The following is a 19,231-nucleotide window of genomic DNA, read 5'->3' as shown; positions in this document are numbered from 1 at the left end:
AATGTCATTAAACAATGTTTTGATCTAACAATCTTAGTAACATATTGTCACACCACAGAAGTCTCATAAGCAAATCAATGTTTGTAATCTGCATGATTAAGAGTCAATCAACTGGATTAGTCAGCACAGAGCTGAACAACACTGTCTGATAGTCCTTAAGAGGACAAAATATGCCTATATTGTTCTAAAAATAGATCATTATGTTCTAAAAATATCTAAAACAATGTAGGAATAATGTAGACAGATTATTATAGAAGAACGTGTTGAATCTAAGTCACAGAAAATCTCCAGTCTCAACGGAGATAACGTGAAAATTGTTCCGCCTTGAGGAACAATGAGAATATGAGAGAAATCAACTCTGCAGCCTAATCAGAGGACTAAACAATAAGTAAACACACCTCTGTGGGTGGACCATGCTGTGCAGAACAAGAAAGAAAGAAAGAAAGAAAGAAAGAAAGAAAGAAAGAAAGAGGTGTAAAAACATGAACAAGACAGATGAACAAGAAGAAAACTCAAAAATAAAACACAGATGAAAAAAGAAATGATTGAATGGAAATGTTTGTTCACACAACAGAATGAATATATGCATACAGTATAAATATAGTACAAGTGATGGGGCAACACATTTATTAACATAGACTAATAAATAAAACAGTGAATAAACTTTTCATGTTTATATGTAACAAATGTGACAATAGACAAATAAAAACATGCGTATTATGATTTTTTAAAAAGGCTTGAAATGATTCAAGTGATTGGAAGACTTTTCATAATTTAACATTATCCTGTAAAAGTCATTCATTTCATGGCTTGGTTGGGCGCCCACTACCTCACACCCTGTGTGCTTTATGTCTGCTCAGTTAGATGAACCAGACCATCCAATAAACCTGCTCCAAAGCTTGAATCCTATTCTATGCTTTTTCTTCAATGATAACTTGATTAAACACATTTATTTAGGATATGTGAGCACAATGTAAGTCCTCAGTTGATATTTTGAGTTTATTGTTGCAAATCAACCTTAAAATGTATGATCAACCTACAAACACAGTGAATGTGTTCTGGGGCCTCAGCTGGTAATTGCTTTGTCTGCTTGGTAATTAAGCTTTGACTCTAATTAGACACATTTGAATGAACTGACTCTGAATTATTTTATTCACACTGCATTTGAAAAAGGAAGTAAGACAATAATCCATCTCTCAAAAGCCCGGAAATAGTGAGTGTGTGTGTGTGTGTGTGTGTGTGTGTGTGTGTGTGTGTGTGTGTGTGTGTGAGAGAGAGAGAGAGAGAGAGAGAGAGAGAGAGAGAGACCATGTGATGAAGGAGTGAGCCTGGCTTGCTGGCTTGTGATGTGAGACAAACACACACACACACACACACACACACACACACCGTCTCATGACTGCTGGTACCGAAACCTGAACGAGGCGTGGGTGGGAAGCATCAATGCCTCCAGGTTCGGCCTGGACCTGTTCTCGTCATCGGGCCTAATGCGCTGAGATAATGATAGGATGGCCGAGCAGCGATGCGGGGACCACGGAGGACTGACGGATGCTGCTGCAGCAGCAGCGACTCTCCGGGATGAGCAGCAGCATCACAATGCGATGAATTCAGCGGAGGAAGCGGGAGCGGAGTGTCTCTCTTTGGAGGAGATACTGAGGCTTTACAGCCAGCCCATCAACGAGGAGCAGGCTTGGGCGGTGTGTTACCAATGCTGCAGGACGCTGGCGAAGGAACACCGGGGCAGGAGGAGCTCCTCTGCTGCCTCCTCCGCGGGGGCGTCTTCATCAGCGACGGTTCCGATGAAGATCTCCGGGCCGGGGGATGTTAGGATACAGAGAGACGGGTCTGTGAGGGTGGAAGCCCAGAGCTGTGAAGGTAAAACACGAAAGAACGAGTGCGTCTAAAGCTAGTCGGATCTAGGCCAGGCCATCACATACATTTCAGATAATGGAGCTGAGGTGTTGTGGTTGTCCTTATGTCCTAGGACAATCACAGGATTGTTTATGTAGAATCACTAATAGGGATAATATAGCGGTGTCACATGTCAAAATATGCAGCTCTGCACATATTTCCAGCTGCACATGTGGAGTCTTTACATGTTTATACTGATCAGGTGATTTGTGCGCACCTAATCTGCAGCAGGACAACAACAGCTGGAGTGAAGGCTCCAGTACACATGACCTGATCACTGATAAACAAAGACATACCACCACAGTCTCACACAGTCCCCTGCTCCTCTCACTTTCATGGCTCCCAATACTGTACTGAACACACGTGTGCGTGTATGCACCTGTTTGCCACTTCACATCACATCAGTGTGTTCATTCTGCTTCATCTGATCCCAACATGTGATTACAGGCTGAAATGTGCATGAGCACTGATCAGATCAAGGTGTGGACCTATATTTGTGAATAGAAAAGGACGTCATGCTGTGATGGTTCACATATCTGTCATCTGCACGGCCTCATTCGGATGTTTCTAACTCGCTGTGACATGGGAACCCTTGTTGATTACAGCTATAATTAATAAGGTGCCCTAGAGCTGAAAATATCCAAGAAAGTGAGAGGAGACGTTGCTGACAGTATAGTGTGCCAAATCACTGCAATATTCTAGAAATCATTCTTTAGGAATTTAAACTCTCTCTGTGGGGCTGTGCAGGGTGACTTTATTGCAATTTGTGTCTCATATGGGAGAGAGTTCCAGTGTTTCTGTGCTATTTGTCTCGAGTTACTACAGACCTTTTTAACGAAGGATCAACCAGGATTCAAAACACTACAGATGACACTGAACGCCGGCCGCCACATGATGTGTGTCGCTACAGTTGATGGGTGTGTCTGTGAAAAGATAACATGCACTTATACCAAACACATTTCAGGTTCTCATCAGACCAAGGCCTGGCATGTCCATCGTCTGCTGTAATCACATTTGCTGAGACACTTAACACAGAGCAGACTGACTGAGTCTATCTATCTATCTCTGTCAGTAATGGATGGTACCCGAGGGCCAGAGGGATGTGCTTTTAACTCAGCTACAACACACACAGCAGAGTCTATGTTATGGCTTTTGATTCGATAACTGCTCTGAATCTTCCTTTTAATCAGGAGCAAATCTTAGAGACACAGATGTGACGGTGATGCTGGTTGTGGCCTGTAGGTCTATATGCTCAGAATGAATGGGCTATTTTTAGTTGCATGGAAGCAACCATCAGAGAGGGGAGTCCTGGCTTTTTATTCCTATGTTGCTCATGTTATGTCATGTGATGCAAAACGTATAGAATGGTTCGGGCTGTTGTAGTTTTTTGTCATTTATACACCAATATACAGTAGATGTCACATTTGGTATTTGTTAATATCGTTTCAGTAATTTCAGTAATCATCAATTTCACAGATTAACATCTTCCTGTTTCCTTCACACCACTGTGTGTAATGTGCAAATCATACACACTTAGTCTTTTCACGAGGTACACAGATGCAGAAGAGATGCATTATCCTATACAGATTTACATCCTTGAATCCTTGAATGAGATACATATTACCATACCAGTTTAAGAGCTGTATAGTCAGACAAATAATGTGTTTGAGTTGCTTCTCAGTACCATTTAGAGGTCTCTAATATTTTGTGAATCTGTACTTGTTTTTGTCTGATGTAGACACTTGCATAGTCATTGTTTTTTCTGCTTGCTTGCTAATCACACACACAATTGCAGCACATAATGTTCAGTGTACAACTGACTCCAAATTTGGACGTATTTGTTCTATTTTTCAAAATCAAACTCAAAATTTTTCCATGAACCCCCCGACAGCTACAGTAGTGCCCCTGGTTAGGTATCATGGCTGTACACATCTTCAGGCAATTCCAAGTTGATTTTGTAAGTGTTTTGATCAGTCTAACCGCACAAGCGGTTTCAGTTTTCAGGGTAATTTACTATTCTAATTTCCACTTATCCGTGCTGTTCAGCACTGGCTCTCTTTCCGTGATGCACAAGCTCACTCGGACAAACAACTTTGTGTAAATAATGAGATAAATCTGTGGCAAAAAGTTTCAAGGATTCAAGTTAAATCCAGACATGGTTCGTTTCATACCCTGTTGTAAACCATGGCCACCTAGTGTTGTTTTCTGCAGCAGTTTATCTGGGGCACCTGACACTTTGTATCATATATGAATACATCATGAAAGCAGCGCACTTTCAGGAACCATCATGCCTAGACTTTCATAAATATGTTCAATTTCATGCCTCACCAAGTGATGTAGTGTTATTAAGAAAGCACATTTAATTATCCGCTCACCATGTATGCTGTGCATAACAATATTAACGCATCTTCACTGTACAGCAGCGTAGAATTAAAATCCGCTGATGCAAGTTAAGGTCATGAGATGATGTCAGAGCTGCTGTCTCGTCGCATTATTGCGTGTTACAATACAAAACAGCCGTTTGTTAACAGGGTCATCTGTCAGCAGGCTGTTTGTTCATGAAATAAAAGCTAGGCTGGAGTGGCCCGGAGAAACGTTACAGTGGGTCTTCTTTTTGAAGGGAGCACATTCATGCTTTCTTGGGAGGAGTTTTGTCATCATCAGTCACATGCTACTTAAACCATGAAAGTAATTAGAAATGAAACCTTCTTTTATTAAAACTGACCTAGTTTGCATAATGATAATTAGAGCACAGGGCTCTTTTGCTGAAATTGGTTTAATGAGGGAGAGAATATGTAATCACTGATAAGTAAGATACAAGAGGTGCTAGACTACAGAGCACAGTGTTGAATAGCAACTGATGATAGAACCAAGGCATCAACTGATTCTACTAACACGTATATTGTTAAAACTGTGAACAAAATGTATCAGTGAGCCTCACCGTCACACTGGGTGACATGTTCCTTTATCACCGTGAACAGACACACTTTTATTTTCATTCATTCTCCTTCCTGGAAACACTCGACACTTGGGTGACACACAGAGTGCATTAATCCTCAGCTGAAAATAGTCCCCAACAAATGCACAATTTACTCCTGTTGAAGTAACATTTGTTAAAAACTACAGTGCCCAGCTGTTTTTGGAAATTACCAAGCCCCCCCTTTAAAAAATGAAACTAAGTATTAGCGACCTGTTTTTAAAAATGTATGTTTGAGGTGGCAAATGAATAAACGTGCTTAGTGGGAAGCATAATCGTATTGGTTGGTTTTGGTCTGAGTTTGTTGACCAAAAAATTAATTATAATATAACTAGCTTTATCCTTTAATTCATGTTGGCATTTGAGGGTATGTTCTGTTCGTGATTAGTTTATTTTGAGAAAGATTTTCCATCAGTGACAATATACACATGACATCTGAAAATTTGTTATTTCTGTTGCATGGCTGCAGTCAATATTTGTGATTTCGTCTTAATATGGGTGTCTTCATCCCTAATGCAACTTTAGACTGTCCATTCATACCTTCTGCCTGGTGTCTGCAGTGGATTCTAAGACATCTTACATTTCACATTTTTACATTATATTTAGACACTGAACCAAAAGTATTACATGACATTTGACATCAATGGCTAATAGCAGCATCACATACACTTAACCCCTGTCAGGTGTAAATACTGTACAGTGTTTATTGTACTTCAGCTAAACAGTGTTCTGTTTATATCTATGCATGTGTGCCATGTGTGCATGTAAGCTGCTTTATGCCCAGGCTTACATCTACTGCTTATCATAACACTGCTTTCTTGTTTCCCTGCAGGTAAATACAGCCCTTGCACAACAACAGAGGTGAGTAACTGCACTGTAATACTGTTATAACATCACATGCTTGCAGAGATTTTAACACTATTATGTGGACATATTTACTTATGTATAGTATCATTAAGTACCTGATGTGTCTGGTGGAGTAAATAAGAAAAAATAGAAAGAAATTTTACCTGTAATAATGAGGACTTTTTATTTCAGTTTTGCTCACTGCTTTGGCAATGTCAACTTCATGTTTCTGAGGTGTTTTGGTCACATTAATGGATTGTTTGGATGTAGTTTTGAGACATTGTTTGGAATTACCTAAAAAAATGCAGACTGGAAAGTCCTAGTGTTTGTGTAAAGGAACAGTCAATTACCAAGACAAAAGGCAATACATGGTTGAACAAAGGGAGATAAATGGCAGGCTTAACCACAATAAGAGCATTATTTCCTTTTTAAATATTTACCCTCCACTGCTGGTTACATTAGCTAGTTACACTAAAAGAGGGCAGCCAGTCACAACAACAGAGATTGCATTTAGATTAGAGTGGGCACTTTGCAGGATTATTTCAAATGTTACCAGTGCTGTGGTTGAAACTGTCATAAGCCATGGGTGCTGTGGTGTGTTAATCCTCCTTCAATGCAGCTGCTGTAGGTCCAGTACTACTCAAACTAATACCTTTGATAAATAAAAAATTAAAGTTCAGGTGTGTTTTTTCCAGTTGGCAATTTGTTTTGCTGCCAGCTTTAAACATCAGACAGTCTTCAGTGCAGGTTGTTCTGGCAGGCAGCACCAATGTCTATAATCTCATCTATGCTTGCCAATGATGGACATGTTGATGTCATCAACCAATGGCCAATCAGAGGGTAGTACCTAGAAATAGTTTCACATTTTGGTTAACATTTTGGAAAACATGCTGATTACCTTCTTCCAGAGTGTTAGATGAAAAGATTGATACCAAAACAGATATGCATTAATATTGAACTGTACTCTTAACACAGGGTATTAAGGTACAAGATAATGGCTTTAAAAATATCTAAATAATATATAAATGTCAAATATTAACACAATAATACCGACTTATCAGAAAACATGGAAATAGTTTATGTTGACTGCTAGCTGAGACAAAAGCTGTCAGTATGGAAGATTCTGGCATGTGCAGCATCACTTCAGCATCACTTCTTTTTAGCTCATGTCTTCACCCAGTTATTTCCTCCCCATCAGCCTCCCAGCTCCCAGCTGGGCCTCTCAGCTCCTCTGATCGACTGGTTAGAAATGTCACCCAGTGTAGCTGTTTGATGACAGTTCTGGGAGCAGTTTCAGACCTAATTAAAGGGCTACATAAAAGTGTCCCTCCTCCACACACACTGTTAACAGCTGTTCATTGCTGTGATAATAGTTTATGAAAATAGGTCTTGGAGGGATTAGCTCTTCTGCTTTTGCATTTTAGGAATATTCTGCTGGATGTTGTTGATAAAATAATTTTAGCCTGCAGGGAGCTCTTTGGTGTTACTCTAGTAGTTAGTAGATGATGAAAAATGGTTTTAATTTGAATTGTTATATTGACCGAGGATCTCTTCTCAGTTCATTAGAGACAGTGCTTTCAGTTTTCAGGGGGGTTTTGGAGTTGGATTGCTGTATAATAGGGCTCTGATAACAGATGGACCTCAAATAGCTCAAGCGTGCACTCACACACACAGTTCACTGTAGAAGTGGAAGTGTGTAGACAAATCCCTGCTAAGCAGCTTTGCACTAGAAATGAGTTCTCACAATACAGTTTGTTACAGGCTGGCTGACAAAACTACTGGCAAGTTGTTGGAGCTGCTTGATGCTTGACAGCATTAAATCCTGCAGCAGAGGCGTTTATGCTGGCATACAGTGTGGAATTAGCCCAAAGCTGGATGAACAGGAACACATGTGTAGTCAACGCTGACACACATTATCTGCACATGGCTTCAAACAGTGTGAACCCTTGCAAATGATGAGTCTGTGAAAGTCAGATGATTCTGTTTTCCTCAGAGCCGATGAGCCGAGTTCCTGGCGCAGCATGCTGCAGCATGAGGCTTTGTGTACAGTAATCACTATAGCTAAATTCAAAGGAAATTGATGATATCTGTTGCAATTGTGCATGCTATTACTCAAATGTGACAATTCTATTATTTAGCTACACATTTTCATATGCTAGCTTTTTTATGGAATTTGTCAGTTACCCCTGCGGCCGTCCTAGTTAGACCCTCCTGGTCCCATGATGCAGTGTTACCTCAGAAATGTGTGGATTATGCTTGATCACATTCCACCTCTGTCAAAGTTTAACTGTGCAAGTTCAGTGCTCTCTTAATGTCTGAGCTTTGAAGTCTGGGAAGGGATTAGAGTTTAACGTCACATTCAGTGTTTAATGTAAACAGATAACACAGTCAGGAGTTATGAAAGCCTTTAGCAGGAAGAGAATCCGCTCTTGTGCAAGATTTGTGCACGCATGGAAAAAGGGAAGCAAGGTGGATATGTTTATGCTCTTCAGTTCTTCAAGTGTTCTCTCTGCTCTGTTATGTTCTGTTAAGTTATGTGGGTTCTGCGTCTCAGTCATATGACAGTCAGAGGTCACTGCAGCATAGTCAGGCGTAAGAATCTGAGAAAGGAATCTCCTCAGCGTGTGCCTGAGAGGAAATAAGCGACGCTTCTGTATGCGTCATAATGAATACACACACAGTATGATGCCTGTTTGTTATCATTATGGGAATATTGTTACAGGAATAAGTTTAACAAGTGTGCTGTCTGTTTTTATTATCCAGCCTGTGTGCTTCCAACTTAACACTGTTGTCATCAGTTATTAAGTAGACATATTGATTTGTCAATTATCACATTAGTAGATTTGTTACATGTACATGGACTGGATAGTTGGATGGATTTGATACAGCATTTTCTTCTTGTAATGGATGGAATGTTGTATTATTGTATACAGACTGTAGCGCCATCATCAGTGGTTAGTTTTTAAGTGAATTATCTCCAAAACTGTTGGATACAGATACTTCAGTCCACATGGCTTTTCAGCTAGTCTAGCAGGTCAAAGGTTACACTTATCCAATGAAATGTTGTTTCAACTCCAATTATCTTGATGGATTGCCATGAAGTTTGTTTCTTTCATTTGTTTCCCTCCCAGGATCTTCCTGATCTTTCCTCTGGTTCTAACATGAGGAGAACATTTGACTTTTTACAGGTTTATGACAGAATTTCTGCAAAACTAATGACATTCGCATCGACCTCAGCGCAAGAATAGCACAGCCTTCACAGAGCCTGTAGCGTGCTAGCTTAGGCCTATAATATGAATTTTCATATGAGCAGCTTTAGTGGTACTTATGAGAAGTTATTGTGGGTAAGTAAGTGTTCTTTTATGTGTCCCATCAGAATCTGTCCAGGTGATCCAACTTCTCCCCTAGAATAACATACAGTTTCAGTTTCAATTTAACTTTGGGTGAAGATGTCCACAAGGCTGAATGGATGCAAAGATCAACAATCAGTTTCTATGAGAGACTAAATTGCTCATTAGTGTCACATTTAGAAACCCAGGATGTGTTGTTTGGAATTAAAAATGCCACCTGATTAACCAGCCCTGAGCTTTCCTGCCTCTTATTCTCAGAAATGTTTTGTCATAAAAGCTTTAAAGAGCAGCAATCAGAGGAGAGGTGATTTTCTTTTTAAAGTAAAAATTCCACTCAGTTTCTGTTTAATTCAATTGCCTCAACCTAATCCCTGTAAACCAACTAATTAGTAACTATAAAGGCTATCAAAGGCAGTCCTTTAATTCTGACCAGTTTGTGCTGATTGTGGTAATCCTCTGCTGGCTGATAAATGGAACCATTTGGTAGGAGAGAGTGGAGCTCATAGATTTCAGTTAATGTTTAATTAACACAATTGGCTCTGCTTTGGTCACACAAAGCTACACTACTAAAACATGATGAATGAGACTCACAGTCTCTATCAGCTGAGTCCACTAAAAATGCATTGCAGACAATAACATTCAATTGACAGACCAGTAGGCCAGTTTACAGGCAGTCTCCTGATTTTATCATGTGAATTGATATCTAGTGCTAAAACAGTGGATAGATTAATTGATAAAATTCAGCATGTTAATTTGTGAGCTTTACAGCCACTGGCTGGCAGATTTGGTTACTTTTGGACAGAGCCAGGCTAGCTGTTTCCACCTGTTTCCAGTCTTTGTGCTAAGCTAGGCTAACAGTGTTGGGCTGGTTTTTAGGGTATTGTTGTATGCTTGGCAGCAGATACATGGCCGTTTTAAGCCTGAGGGTCCTAAATAATGTGTAACATACTGAACTAGAACAAACGTTTAATATTACAGTCATGTACTCTTGTCAACATAAAGCTCTGTTGTTGTATCATATCCGTCTGGTGTTCACCTGAGGTCAGATGCTACAGTTACTTTTGAAATCTAAAGTGAAATTCAACCTTGAGTGGCTCAGAAACTGACACCTAGACAGAACATTCAGGTGTCCCTGTATGAATGACAGTTTGCTATGTAGAAACCTGTATCTCTCTGGGGTGATATCAGACCAGTGGGAGAATGATAGATTTCATTAATTTAGTATTTGTATTTGTTTTAACAAGATTTGGCTCTGAACCCAGTCTGTCTTATGTTGAAGCCACGGCCATTGAGACTAATGTTCAAAGTTCAGGTGAGGTTATGAGGACAACAGTGATTCAATGTATTTAGGAAATAAAGTAAAAACATCTCCCTGTCCGTCACATTGCTTTTTATTTTGGCCCTTTGGCCAGCTTGCCTCCTCTCTGTGACAGGAATGCTGAAATTTAAGCCAAGCTGCTTGATGTTGTTGCCTGTGATGATGGCTGCTGCCGTACTTTGCAGCTCCGGCAAAACTCCTTTGGTTGACGTCTTTTTTTTCCTCTCTTTTCCTTTTCCTTCTTTATTTTCTTCCTCCCCTCCATCCCATCATTCTGCTCGGTTGCCTGGAAGCCTGGGAACCAGTTGGGGAGATTTCTAAGCGGACTGGAGACATGTTTGTTTTAGCCTGTCTCCATGTTCATACGCCTCACAGGGAGGGTTCTTATTTCCTGCAATCAGTCATAGCTTGCAGTTAATTATTTGTGAATAATGTGTAAGAAATGACTCCATCAGGCCCTTTCAGACTTGATTGACAGCATAAACAGGATTGTGTCCAACGCTAATATTGTTATGACGAGGGAGTAAATTGAAGTATGCATAATATGAGATTGTGATAGGCATCTCTTTGTATGTTAAAACAAAATAGAGCATGGCTCAATAGCAATCTTTTGGCCTGCTTCACAGTGGTGCCCCCAGAAATGTTTCATTGGGTTGGCCAGATGGGACCTCTAAAAATCATGGGGTGGGGCTGGTGAGGGTGTTGATGTGTTGATGGTGGTGGGGGATGTTAAAGTGTCATTCAGTGATGGTTGGACAAAAGCGTCTGGCTGATGTCTGTGTTATTTTCTCTTATATGAACTGTTATGGAAAATATACATTTTTGATTTCAATTTATACCAGATAGATGTATATTGCATACAGTACTTGTTACTCAAATGCAAATTGCAGAATTGGATGGGGAGAGGCAGTGATTATTTCAAGTTTCTGCCATAAAAAATGCCAAATTTAACTTTGGTTAATAACAAAGGGATGTTGGCATACTTGCAAACTATGAGGTTGCCTTTTTCTTCTACTGAGTCCCGATGTTGGCTTAAACCAGACATGTAGGAGACAGCGAATGAATGACCAATAGTATATTTTAAAATGTGGCACACCTTAGCCTCCTGAAGCCTCTCTGAGGTTAAAAAATCTAGATATACCAGATAAAAAAAGTAAGTAAAGTTTAAGTAAATCTTTCCTCAGATCGGAAAATGTTAATCTTGAAGTTGTGGATTTTAGATAAGATAAGACACAGGAGCCTGATAATCCACATACTAACACATAAAGCATTAGCTGCTGGGCAGGGCAGAGCAATCCAAATGTGACACATTTTCTACAATAACATGCTCTCTCTAGCTGAGGAGCTCTCAGTTATATCCTGAGGTTACAGCAGGTCCCTGGAGGAGTGTGTGTGTGTGTGTGTGTGTGTGTGTGTGTGTGCCGGTCTACATGGTGTCACATATCAGTGTGTGTGGATCCGGGTAAAGCTTAGACAAAGAGGTGGCATTCAGCCATTCCCCCCTGAGGAAACCCGGAGTGGGGCAGATTTCTCATATGACTCCACCTCCCTCCATGAATGTCTATTGATCTGCCCTTGATCCTCATGTCTACAAACAGACACACTTACTCTTTATGATGTCTCACCTTTCTCCTCCCTCCTTGACCTCTGTGATCTATTTAATGACTGTCATCGTTTCATTCACTGCTTCTTTCCTATCTCTGATCCTCATCTTTCTCCGCCCTTCCTGCATCCCCCCATTCCCCCTTTCTCAGTTCCTTTTCTTAGTTTCTTTTCTCTCAGTGGTTTATATGCTGTCTTGCTCCCTCTCGGTCTTTTCTCAGTGCTCAGGGCTGCAGAATAATCCCCTGTGTGATTTCCCACTCTTGCCTTTTGTCTCGGCTTTGGCATCGCTGCCTTTATCCACCATGACTCTCCAATTGCAGGGCAGATTGAGTGCTATAACATAGCATCACCTGACCTATAAGCACCAACCACTGGGACAGAAATAATATTATATCTTTAAACATCTTTAGCTCACTGGAAAGCATTTTATCCAAAAACAAATGTTGTTTTTTTAGAAGCATTATTTCTACCATTGAGGAAGGCATTAATTTTCCTTATAGCAATATTTGTAGCATATAAACATTAACTTCCACTCCTTTTCCCTTGTCAAAGTCATATTATAGCTATGTGGTAATACTTTTCTCTTAAAGTTCAATGTTTTTAGATTAGAGAAATAACTTTCTCCATCTCCACTGAGTTTTTGTAGCACCTTTCAGCTCATTGTTTTAGTTGCATGGCCTTAACTTTGGTTCACCCTCACTGATCCCCCTCACTCATTAGCATTGTTTCCAACACAGTGGGCTGCTATTTTTAGCAGAAAGATAGTGTATGCTACATGCATCTCAACAGACAATAAGGTCCTGACATCCTAAACAACTAGGATGAATCTCAGTGAACAAATGGCAGATGACTTCTCAAATATGATGTCATGGCGTTTTTTAATCTGCTTCCACCGTCAGCCTGTCAATGCCAGTGTTTATGAATGGTGGAGGAAGCTCTCTGGTCAAAGGTTGAGTCATGAGGTTGCCATAATACAGCTGTTCAGCTCAGGCTTAACACACACAAAAGAGGATCACATTGCATAACAGAGACAGAAATCCATATTTGTTTGTATTATGTGGCGGATGATCAACATAACAGTACACAAAGCATGACAAACTATGCATCTTTCCCAAATCAGTGTACTGTTTGCGTAATATTTATACATCCATTTTAGAGTTAGAAATGAGAGTAACTCTGTAAAAGTGATACAATATGTACAAGAATGAGAGCAGATCATTTAAAGCTACTTTTTAACAAAGCTCCCGTGCTTTCTCAGGTGATCGAGTCTCTGGGCATCATGATCTACAAGGCTCTGGATTATGGACTGAAGGAGAATGAGGAGAGAGAGCTCAGCCCTCCGCTGGAGGAGCTCATCGACCTCATGACCAACATGGCCGAGGCTGAGAGGGATGCCTGCCCTGATGAAGGCTACGAGGCCACAGAGGAAGAGGACGAAGCAGAGGATGACCCTGATGACATCTCCAGTGTTCATGGCTACAGAGATATCCTCAAGGTACGTATAGTAGCTGAGTAAGTGACTGTGGCTGTTTTTTCTGTTTGTTCAGCCATTGGTGGCTTTTTACACTTCCTGGAAAAAGCAGTTAATAAGACATCACACTTAAAGCTGCACGCATAAATATTTTTTATATGAACAACAGATTATTACATCTACTCTACAGATTCTAGCATCTTTCAGCTCATTGTTTTGGTTCAGTGTCATTAACCAGCAGCAGCAGACGACTGTATGCCACCTACATGACAGATTTAGCAACAGAATTTAGCAGCTAAAGATGCAGATATTTCCCTGAGAAGTTCATGTAAACCACAACAGAGCTAAAAGGAGAGTAAATATTGCATTAAAACCATTAAGTTATCAGAAACACATGAATGAATGCTAATGTTGCTCCATGTCTGCTTGATGTGGAAATGGGCAATATTTCACTCACACGTTAGCCATATTAACTTACTGTATGTGTTATTTTTAGCTTGTTGTGAAGTTCTGACCCCATGTGGCCAAAAAACAGTTTAGAGACAAGAAAAACATTAAGAAATATTTCAGTCTTTATTTGATTGAGAACTACTACAATTTGAATTTACTCCTTTACAAGTAAAAACTCGACATGAAAGTATGATCAGCAAAATATGCTCAAAGTATCAAAGGTATAGTACACATTATGCAGAATGTCTCCTTTCTGAGTGTGATATATAATTCATATGATTGAATTATTATTACCGACTCATTAACTTGTAAGCATTTAAATGCTTTAGCTATTTGAAGAAGCAAGAAATGGAAGAAATGGAAATGAAGTTGACTTGACTAAACATAATCCACTGGTGAATTTCCAGGAATAGACAATGAAGCTTTAGGAAAATTTGTGTGTGAGAAAATGAAAATATTAAACATGCTTTTGAACACAGAGATTACAACCACAGTGTAGTCTGGCTGCCAGCCCTATCTTTGCTGGGAGTCGTACATCTCTGCTGCCCAATGGAGCACAGAGTCACTGTGTCAGTCCTCACATGGCCTCACACTGTTTACATAATGGCCACATACCCAGTCACACACCACACACACACACACACACACACACACACACACACACACAAACACTGTCCTCCAAGGAGATGTATCTGGGCAGTGTGGCAGTCTGGTCAGCCCAATGGCTAACAAGCTGTCGGTTCCAATTGTTGTCTCAGTATTTTTCACCCTGTCCTACTGTACTCACCCTGGCTGACATAGTAAAACACACTGGTAACTCTTTTTTAGCTCAGTGCCACATTTATTCACTTAATGAAAATGTAAACATAACTCTGAATACAGCATTTTATGTTACACACGTATTGGGATGTGGGCAGGATAAAGCTTATGGAGACACTGCTGTCTGGTATGTTCTGTGTTAAATGAAAATTTCCCAAACTGGAATGCAGTCTGGGCAAATGGACGCCAAGAGCATGCCAAGCTATGGCCCAGGGTACCTTCTGTTCCTCTGAGAGAGACAAGGACATAGTCTGTCATCACTGTTTTTCTCTATGTGTGTGTGTGTGTGTGTGTGTGTGTGTGTGAGCAGCAGCATGGCTAACCTCATAGTAGCATAGTTGTCTTGCAAATGTTTCTGGGAGCATTTAGTTTTTATGCAGTGTCCTTTAAATATCCTTTAGCGATGCTTCAAGGTTTGACATCACCTCTGTAGTACTGTACGTGCAAATGTAGCATAGATGTAGAGCAGTTTAAAACAGTTACAGTTTGAGATTGTTTTATGACAGTTTGAGAACAAGTTTTGTTGTTGGTGTAGACTGAAAAATTAATGAAATGTAGTTTTAAAAGTCAAAATAACATGCATATTAATAACCATTTTTTTAGGAGCATTGCACTTCTTTACTGTGTTGTTTGTGCAATAAATGTATAGTAATGCAAAGAATGAACTATGTACTAAATTTTTCTCTGCTTGATTGTCTCCCTTGTAGCTTTGTACAGCTCATCTGCCCAGTATGTCAGATGCACCCAGTCACTACCAGGCAGTGTGTCGGGCTCTGTACACAGAAACCAGGGAGCTACGCACTTTCCTGGAAAAGATCAAGAGTGCCAAAGAGGTGGGTCATTAATTTCATCGTCATGGCTTTGGGCTTGTACTGCTTTTCAGACATAATAATAGCAGTCTAAGTCATCAGAGATGTGTTTTGTTTACACATACAGCTTTATTATTTTCAGGTTTTCAAAGTAAATGCATAAATTCGAATGAATAGAGCAGATTTGGTGGGTTACAAAACTCTGTTAAGAGAGAGGACTTATTGCAGGGTGGAGAAGGCTGAGAAAGAAGTCCTCATAGCCTAGAAAGTAATGTTTTTAAAAACTATGTTCATCATTTTATATAACAACACTCTTTGTATTACAGACACACATTTGTTACATGTTATTTTAGCAGGACATAGATTCAGGATTCAATACTTTGATGCTATACCAACATGATTGACTTGAATTTATCTTAGTGAGCTCAATGAAACAACAATACGGAAGCCCTAAAAGGCCATACATACATACATTTTATTCCACCCGTTTTCCCATGATAACGAGATAATTTCTTCCGTTTTCCCATGATAACGAGATAATTTCTTCCGTTTTCCCGTGATAACGAGATAATTTTCCTACGTTTTCCTGTGATAATGAGATAATTTCCTCCGTTTTCCTGTCATAACGAAATAATTTCCTCTGTTTTCCGGTCATAACGAGATAATTTCCTCCGTTTTCCGGTCATAACGAGATAATTTCCTCCGCTTTCCGGTGATAACGAGATAATTTTCCTCAGTTTTCCCATGATAATGAGATAATTTTCTCTGTTTTCTTGTGATAATGAGATAATTAATTCGAGATCTCGAGAAAACAAAACGATAGTCTAGTGTATTAAATCAAGTGCGCCCGTATTACAGAATGTATGGCAAATGCATGTAGTCCATGATATGGAGCGAGCAAACCTATTACGCCACTGTAAAATCCCTTTGATCCATAATTTCTGACAAAGGTTGATACACTTGATCTCAGGACCATCCTGACTGTTCACTCACTCAGTATCAAGCATATTTACTGTATCATTTTTGAGCAATTCTGCCTCAAAGTTCATTATTTTGAATTGAAAGTGGCATTATGTACAATATTTACTCTACTGTAAAATCTCTTTGAGCCATAATTTCTGACAAAGGTTGATACATTTTGGCTAAACCTCACTCCAGTCCTGAGATCAAGTGTATCAACCTTTGTCAGAAATTATGAAACTAATATTCACTAAATTTCTTTGGCTTAAGCCAAAGAGATTTGACAATTTAGTGATAGATCTGCAGTTGTAGTCTGAACCCATCTTGAAATAAAACCCTCTTTGTCTGAGAGACAAGTGGTCAATTTCAAGAAGAGGCTACCTCCAAAAAGTGGTCTTGAGACCGGTCTCAAGTCTAAGCCATCAGAGATGTGTTGTGTTTACACATTATACAGCGATATTATTTTCAGGTTTTTAAAGTGAATGCATAAATTCGTCCTTTATGATAGCAGTCTTATTTAAAAATACTCAGGATGACTACAGGATGATCACTGACCTTTACATGAGGCATCACTTTAGAGGATTTAGCACTGTGACCTTACATGCCCCCATACACCCCATAATTAATATGACTCATTCTCTGTGGGCACCACTAACAAACAACGTAGGCAGGGGTCACGTTAGGACTGTGGAACTGTGTATTAAAATGTGTAAAAAGTTTAAATAAGGGAACCAGCAGAGTCATGAAAGTCATATCTGAGTGGGACATCTCCTATTTCAGTAATAAACCATCTGCTCTTAGAGGAAGGGCTGGACTGTAGCACATAATAAGCGCGCACACATCGGAAACATGATGACAGCGGTCATGACAGCCGTGTTTTCTGTGTGACAGAGCAGAGGCGGTCAGCTGATACTGAAGGCATCTGTGGTAATGACTGTGGATAAAGAAATGAATGGACACATCAGTGCACGGACTATATTGCACAAGCTATGACATAACAAACAATAGCTCTGCCTCACAGCTTATCCTCATCATTTGATGTATTACTCATGGCTTATAATGTAAGAATAGGTGGTGCATGTTTTAGACTTGAAACACTTCAGACTCAATTTTATGCCCAAAGCTTTGTTAACAAACTTCCCTTAAAAATCTTAAAAATCTCAGAAATTATTTAATCAGCCATAATTGATATATATCCATTAAAATAAACCCCGGTTGTTTGAATCCGGTCCCTCAAATTTCCCTTAATTTGCAACACTTGATTCATTATTCATTGAAAATACCTTAAATGAAGATACTTCACGTGATTGTGTTTGGTCCCCTAAAGTTATTCATTACATGGCAATTCCACTTTAATATTACTGTGATATAAAAAGGTTAGTGATGGCACGAAACTCTGTTGAATGAACATAAAGCACACAATAGAATAAAAAGACTAAAATATATGTATGTGAATACAAGGACAGAAGCTTTGATACACACCGGTGTATTATAGTGTTTATATTTCCAACTTGTCCTCATACCACAAAGGATTAATGCTCATTCAGTGCATTACTGCTAAAATGTCTTTTATGGGTTATGTGTCCAAATTCAGAAAGGGCACTGGCAGGTGATCCAATGATGACTTGATGAAAAGTGGCCTGGGGAAAATGAACAAGATCTCATAATGTAATAATTTCTTCACAGATGCATTATGGGCTTATTTTTGCTTCAAGTTCGCATTTAGGCTGTTTTTCTAAACACAAGGCGGTGTCTTGTTGCTGCACAGGTCTCTATTTTTTATTCTTCATCTCATTCATTGAGATCAAGAACAGGAGTCATTTTGGGCTTTATTTCTCCTCAGGAGCAGTTTGGAGCTCAGCTGTGGGTTGGAACATTTCCCATGAGGAGTGGTGTGTGTGTGTGTGTGTGTGCATGTGTGTGTGTGTGTGTGTGTGTGCATGTGTGTGTGTGTGTGTGTGTTCCACCTCAGGGTTCCTTCCTGCTATGCACTACTGCTGCTGCCCTTTCAGTGTGCGTAATGCATCTGAATGAATAGAGCAGATTTGGTGGGTTACATAACTCTGTTAAGAGAGAGGGTGGAGAAGGCTGAGAAAGAAGTCCTCATAGCCTAGAAAGTAATGTTTTTAAAAACTAAGTTCATCATTTTATATAACGACACTCTTTGTATTACAGACACACATTTGTCACATGTTATTTTAGCAGGTCAGATTCAGGATTCAGTACTTTGATGACCAAGGTACTTTTTATTATTCTGTTTCTGGACATAATGGACACAAGCTGAAACCAGAAACGAGTCGTTTTTTCGTTTTTGACAAAAACAGCTCAATTTCTCGTTTTCTGTTCCAATCACCAAAAACAAAATTTCCACTTCCATATTCCGTTTTAGTGGTGGGCGGGGCTCGTACGCTTCTTTGCCCGGTACTCTTCAAAATAAAAGTTCTTCCGTTTGACAAAGTTATTTCTTTATGAAAGGGTGACCAAACGTCCTCTTTTGGCCGGACATTTTTACGTCCTGTCTGGGGCTCCTGGGGATTTTTTTTCTGTATAAATTCGTGAAAATGTCCGGTTTTCAATTGACTGGCGCTTTGCACAGGCTGTCCTGTGTGTGGACCTGCGACGCGCACACTGGCTCAATTCGTGGCATCGCAATCTAGTAGTGGCATTTCCCGGAAATGCCACTACTAGATGCCACTATCTGAGGCACATGCCGCT

The 19,231-nt window shown here is 39.8% G+C and overlaps 1 protein-coding gene across 7 annotated transcripts in view; it reads left to right on the top strand.

Annotated features, from left to right (window-relative positions):
- The first annotated feature begins 1,290 nt into the window (after positions 1 to 1,290).
- The window catches only part of spire1b (spire-type actin nucleation factor 1b), a 38,453-nt gene continuing 20,512 nt past the window's right edge, over positions 1,291 to 19,231 (top strand). For 4 of the 7 annotated variants that reach the window (XM_019256621.2, XM_019256619.2, XM_019256620.2 and 1 more), the window contains exons 1-4: positions 1,292 to 1,875; positions 5,721 to 5,749; positions 13,266 to 13,502; positions 15,455 to 15,580. In XM_019256621.2, the coding sequence (XP_019112166.1) occupies positions 1,509 to 1,875; positions 5,721 to 5,749; positions 13,266 to 13,502; positions 15,455 to 15,580 (759 nt within the window). In that variant the 5' untranslated portion in view covers positions 1,292 to 1,508. Of the gene's footprint in view, positions 1,876 to 5,720; positions 5,750 to 13,265; positions 13,503 to 15,454; positions 15,581 to 19,231 lie in introns of all 7 variants that reach the window. The other 3 variants (XM_019256624.2, XM_019256623.2, XM_019256618.2) reach the window with 2 other exon arrangements.

The sequence above is a fragment of the Larimichthys crocea genome, chromosome XIII (genome assembly GCF_000972845.2).
Source record: "Larimichthys crocea isolate SSNF chromosome XIII, L_crocea_2.0, whole genome shotgun sequence".
Taxonomy (NCBI): Eukaryota; Metazoa; Chordata; class Actinopteri; family Sciaenidae; genus Larimichthys; species Larimichthys crocea.
Note: the sequence above shows the minus strand (reverse complement) of the source record. Positions and strands in the feature narration are given on the sequence as shown.